The sequence below is a fragment of the Narcine bancroftii genome, chromosome 2, assembly GCF_036971445.1.
Source record: "Narcine bancroftii isolate sNarBan1 chromosome 2, sNarBan1.hap1, whole genome shotgun sequence".
In the NCBI taxonomy this organism is placed as follows: Eukaryota; Metazoa; Chordata; class Chondrichthyes; order Torpediniformes; family Narcinidae; genus Narcine; species Narcine bancroftii.
In genome coordinates this window covers 138,794,566-138,800,565 of record NC_091470.1, presented here as the reverse complement: position 1 = coordinate 138,800,565, position 6,000 = coordinate 138,794,566, and the positions used below count along the sequence as shown (strand labels likewise).

Sequence of the window (6,000 nt, the reverse complement as noted above, 5' to 3'; positions counted from 1 at the left end):
TCGCTCTCCCCTCGCTCCGTCGCTCTCCCCTCGCTCCGTCGCTCTCCCCTCGCTCCGTCGCTCTCCCCTCGCTCCGTCGCTCTCCCCTCGCTCCGTCGCTCTCCCCTCGCTCCGTCGCTCTCCCCTCGCTCCGTCGCTCTCCCCTCGCTCCGTCGCTCTCCCCTCGCTCCGTCGCTCTCCCCTCGCTCCGTCGCTCTCCCCTCGCTCCGTCGCTCTCCCCTCGCTCCGTCGCTCTCCCCTCGCTCCGTCGCTCTCCCCTCGCTCCGTCGCTCTCCCCCTCGCTCCGTCGCTCTCCCCTCGCTCCGTCGCTCTCCCCTCGCTCCGTCGCTCTCCCCTCGCTCCGTCGCTCTCCCCCTCGCTCCGTCGCTCTCCCCCTCGCTCCATCGCTCTCCCTCTCACTCTCAATCTCTCCCCTCTCTCTCACCCCCTCTACCCCTCCCTCTCTCTCCCTCCCTCTCTGCCTTCTTTCTCCTTTCCTCCCACTCTCTCTCTCTCATCCCCTCTACCCTCCCTCTCTCTCCCTCCCTCCCTCTCTCTATCTATCTCTCTCCTTCTCTCCTCTCTCTCTCCCACCTCCTCCCTCACTGTCAATCTCTCCCCCCTCCCTCCTCCTCTCCCCCCCTCCCCTCCTCCTCTCCCCCTCTCCCTCCCTCTCCCTCCCCCTCCCCCCCCTCTCCTCTCCCCCTCTACTCACGGTAAAACCTGCCCCGCTCTGATGAGGAGACACAGTACGGCCGCCGGCAGCAACATGTCGATGCTGGTGGTCCCCATGTGGACATGAGGTCGTGGGGGAACGGCTCCGTCCTTAAATCTCCCGGAGCCGCTGACGTGGCGTAGATTTCTGCACTTGGACAAACATGTTTACCCGCTGACTTGCGATCGCTCGGACAGATAAGGACGTCCGGTGGAGATGTGGAAATCACGACGGCTCCCTGCCAGCTCCACAGTGTCACGGCCGGGACGGGGCGGAGGGGATTTACCCCGGTGGGGGCGGGGGGGGGGGTGCGAGAGGGAGAGAGACAGGATTTACCGTGTCGCGCTCCGGGACTGAAAGGGTCATCGCACCAGGAGGGGTTGGAATTAAATCTGCTACAATTCAGGACCATTCAGGGTGGATCCCGTCTAAAGCTGATCGGACAGTTCAGTTGGCCTCAAGTATGGGGATTCACTCTATGTTTCCACCCCAGGAGTAAGTGATGGGACGGGGCTTCGCTCTGTGTTCCGATCCCGGGAGTGTGTGACAGGGACGGAGTTTCACTCTGTCTCCCCACCCCGGGAGTGTGTGACGGGAAGGGGCTTCACTCTGTGTCCCCACCCCGGGAGTGGATGACGGGACGGGGCTTCACTCTGTGTCCTCACCCCGGGTGTGTGTGATGGGGATGAGCTTCGCTCTGTGACCCCACCCCGGGAGTGTGTGACAGGACGGGGCTTCATTCTGTGTCCCCACCCCGGGAGTGTCTGATGCAATGGGGCTTCGTTCTGAGAGGTGTTGTGGACAGCTGTGGTTATCAGATTACAACGGGATACAGGTTTAGGACTTTATCCCCTGAAGATTTACTGGGATGTTGTCCTGACGTTGGAGCATTGGTCCCGGAGGTGTGAATCAAGCCGGGAGGGAGATTTACTGAGGAAACGAGAAAAGGCATTCGTAGGGGGGCCCACCATTTATTCCTAATGATCGGAAGCCTGGAGATCAGCCCTCAACACCCGGAGGCCCAGGCATGCTTCGAGATTTGGTGGTGCGCGGTTGGGGCGATCGTCCTAACCCAGGTAGAGGTGGTCAACACCAACCAGAAACGGCTTGTGCTGCTCCGCATCAAGCTGGGCCCACGCACTTTCCAGGCCGTCAAGGTCTGCACGGACTTTAAAGAATTTTTGTGGGATCCCACGTGGAATAGACTGAAAAAGATATTGATTTTGAGGGAAAATATTTATTTTAATGCAATTAACCCATTCTATCAATATTTATGGGTAAATACTTCCGCAGATTCAGATTCTACTTAATTCTGGACAGTAAAGGAAAATAATACAGTTCAAATAAATGATTATATAATTTCTCTCAATAATAATACCCAAACACTTAATCTGATCAGACCATTCAATCTTTGCACCTGTCTACTTGGGCTAATTTCACTTTTTTCCCAATTAACTTTATATTTTGACACCAATCGTTTATGCAAAATCCCCAAGGATTGCAAAGGGTGTGTTAAATATATCAAGACAGCAAGAAGGATTTGGACTTGTTCAGAAGAGTGGGCTGGAAGATGACAGATGGAGTTTAATGTGGATGAGTGCGCGGTGCTTCATTTTGGAAAGAATAATCAAATCAGAGCATGTGCAGTTGAAGGGAGGGCATTGAGGAACAGAGGGATCTTGGAGGAACGGCTCATCATTCCTTGAAATTGGATTCTCATGTAAATAGATGGCTTTGGGTCCACTGGCCTTTTTAAATCATAACATGGAGTATAAGAGCTGGGAGGTGATGTTGAGACCGTTGGTAAGGCCAAATTTGGAGGACTATGTGCGGTTCTGGTCCCTGAATTTTAGGAAAGATATCGTTAAGGTGGAGAGGGGGTGGAGAAGATGTGGCCTGGATTGCAGTATCTAGAGTACGGAGAAAGATTGAGTCGACTGGGTCTTCATACATTGGAGTGTAGAAGTTGAGGAGGGATTTGATAGAGATGTTTAAAATTATGAGGGGGATGGATAGAGTAGATGTGAATAGGCTCTTCCTCCTGAGATTGGAATGAGGGGGTCATAGGTTCAAGGTTAGGGGGCAAAACTCTAGAAGTAATACGAGAGGGGGCTTCTTCACTCAGAGAGTGGAACGTCCTTCTGGAAGAGAAGGTTAGATGAGTGCATGGATAGGAGGGGGTTGGAGGGTTATGGACAGGTAGGTGGGATGAATGGATTTATCTCAAATTGGTGTGGACAAGAGGGGCTGAGATGGTCTGTTTCCACACTGTCGTGGTTATATCATAAGCAAAGAAATTAATCTATTTCTTCAGAATTCACTTAATTCCTTTAATACCCTGCCAAAGGTTCAATGACCAAAGCAAACAGAGCTGGTGACAAGTGGGGACAACCCCGTCTGGCTGATCTAACGAAAGGCAGAGACTCTGACCCATTTGTCTGGCATTGGGACTTCGCCATGCAGCCTTAATCTAACCAATGGAAGGAGCCCGAAATGAGACCTCTGCAGAACTCCACTCCGCCCCTGTCAAAGGGCTTTTCTGCACCAAGGGAGATTGCCACGGGTTGGGCCACTGCGCTCCTGAGGAACGTTAACTCGAGGAATTGGCTTCACAATGTCTGCTGGGTAGCAATCCTCAGCAAAGCCCGCCTGATCCCTGGGGCCCAGGTGGCAGGTCGGAGGAGGAGGCGATGACCGGAGGATGGACAGTATTGAGAGGAGGGGTGAGGTGAAAGTGAGGTGTTTAATTAGTCAAGGGCCAATAAAAGGTGGGTTAGGATAAGGAGTGGCTTCGGCGAGTAGATACTGAGGATGAGCGTATCGGGATTAACGTAAGACTATCATACATTCTATTTGTAAGGAGAGGGGGAGAGAGAGAGACAGGAAGTGTGTGAGAGCCATTTGGTTCTCTCAGAGTCTGATGTGGAAGATCCTGGAGTCTTCTGGCCTGGACGTCTGCATCTGCACTGGGTGTGCTTGGGAATGGGAGGGGCAGCTCGATGACCCTGCTTTGGTCAGGGAGGGTGAGGCTATTATTGATGGGAGTTACAGCCAGGCGGTCCCACCAGGGATTTGGGGAAGGAGGGGTCAGGTTCAAGAGAGGGGCTCCTGGGCCTGAGGCCCTCAACAATGGCACAGGGTCAGCCTCTGAGGCCCAGAAGGATAGATGGGTTAATGTTATAGGGGATCCGATGCCCAGGAGAATGGATAGGGGTTTTGGCAGACATGATGGGGGAAACCGGATGGTGGTCTGCCTCAGTGTTGCCATCTGGGACATCACTACATGTGTTCAGAACATCCTGAAAGGGGGAGGGTAATGAATCATTGGCCGTGGTCCATGTTTGTTCCAACAATGTAGGGAATGAGAAGGAAGTGGTCCTGAAAAATGAACATAGGGAGGGTAGGTGGGGAGCTGAGAAGGACCAGAAAGGGGGTGATCTCTGGATTATGTCCCGTGCCACATGATAGTCAGGTGGAGGTTGAATGCGTGGCTAAAGGGGTAGAGCACTGAGGCAGGGGTTTGAGTTCTTGGATCACCTGGAGAGGTGGGATGGGCAGGGTGCATCCGAATGCCAGAGGGACCAGGATCCTGCAGGGGCATTTTCTGGCTCTACTAAGGGGGCCTTAAACTTGTAGGGCGGGGGGAAGGGGTCCACGTGAGGGAGGGTGGCAGAGAGAAGAGGCTTGTAGACACAATTTGGGGGTAGAAGGGCAGATGATTGAGGAGGAAAGGGATTCGTGCCTGGAAGGTAGGGGGGCCAGGGAAGGGTCTACATGTTCTGGACTTTATCCCCTGAAGATTTACTGGGATGTTAGGGACTGAGTTACAGGGAAAGGTTCAACAGGTCCGGGACTTTATCCCCTGAAGTTTTACTGGGATGTGGCCCGGATGTCAGTAACTGAGTTATAGGGAGAGGTTGAACAGATTTACTCAGATTTTATGTGCTGACAGGGCCTGTTTCCTGGTCTATGCTCTCTTAGGCCCTGTTCCCCGCCTCTCTGCAGCAGAATGAGTCAAGGCCTCAGCCGCGGTCAAATACACACTGATCCCAGTATCATCCGGGCAGCTGGCCAGCAGAGGTTCGTTGAACCTGACCACTGTTTGCCTGCCCGCTGGAGCCTACAGCTGGATACACAAGTCATGTTTGTCCTTCTGATGGGGAGAGAATTTTTAACCCTTTCCAGCCTGGATAGAACCACTGCAGCCCGGCTACACGGGCCATCTCAAGCACTTCTGGACTGTGTCGAACCAAGCTGTCTCCTCTCATCCCAAATCAACTCAACCTTCCATTGTAATCTGAAAGCCGAACCCCAGATGAATCTCCTCTGCCCTCTCTCTTCCTCCACCTTGTCAAGATCCTTCTTACAACTTGGCGGCCTGGAGTGCATGCTGTACTCATGGATTGGGCTGGAAATGTCTCCACACCACCTCCCGACCCCTCGTACTCCAGGCTTTGGTCAATAAAGGTCGGCCGGGTGACAGACCCGGTCCGAGCAAAACTCTGCCCCTGGGGAATGATTCCTGGACCTCCCCGCTCTGCAGCACAACCATATACGACGCACATCCCATTTTGACAGCTCCTTCCTGAAATCAACCACTTCACACCTATTGGCATCAAACACCATCCGTCATCCTTCAGCCCACACTTCCAAATCTCTCCAGCCATCTCTGAAAGCATTATTGAAGAGCCAAATGAAGTCCACATAGATGACGTCTGGGAGCAAACATATTGAAGGTCCTACTGAAATCCACATAGTCGATGTCCTTAGGGAACATTATCGAAGGCACTACTAAATTCCATGTAGATGCCACATGAGGAACCTTATCGAAGACCCTCATGAAGACCACGTAGACGACATCCATAGGGAACATTATCGAAGGCCTTAATGGTCCATATAGACGCTGTCCATGGGGAAACTTATATAAGGCCCTACTGCAGTCCAAGTAGATGACATCCTTATCAAACGACGTACTGAAGTCCTCATAGATGCCATCCGTGTGGAACCTTATCGAAGGCCCAACTGAGGTCCACATAAATGCCGTCTGCTCAAAATCTTATTGAAAGGCCTACTGAAGTCCACGTAGATGACGTCTTTGTGGAACCTTTTCGAAGGCCCAACTGAAATCCATGTAGAGGCTGTCCATGTTGAACTTTATCTTTTTTTAAAAAATTTTTTATTTTTCACACCATAAATCACATTAGCCATGATACACACTTTTTCCTTTTCACACATATAGAGTGACATTTTCTCCCCCCCCTCCCTCCTCCCAACCCACCCCCCATCCCCCCTCCCATCCATTTAAG

At 52.5% G+C, this 6,000-nt stretch overlaps 1 protein-coding gene across 1 annotated transcript in view; it reads left to right on the top strand.

Moving 5' to 3' along the window:
• Positions 1-1,017: 1,017 nt before the first annotated feature.
• LOC138754221 (wnt inhibitory factor 1-like) overlaps positions 1,018-6,000 on the top strand; it is a 64,160-nt gene continuing 59,177 nt past the window's right edge. Inside the window, exon 1 of the mRNA XM_069918144.1 lies at positions 1,018-1,189. Coding sequence (XP_069774245.1) covers positions 1,158-1,189 — 32 coding nt within the window. The 5' untranslated portion in view covers positions 1,018-1,157. The remainder of the gene's footprint in view (positions 1,190-6,000) is intronic.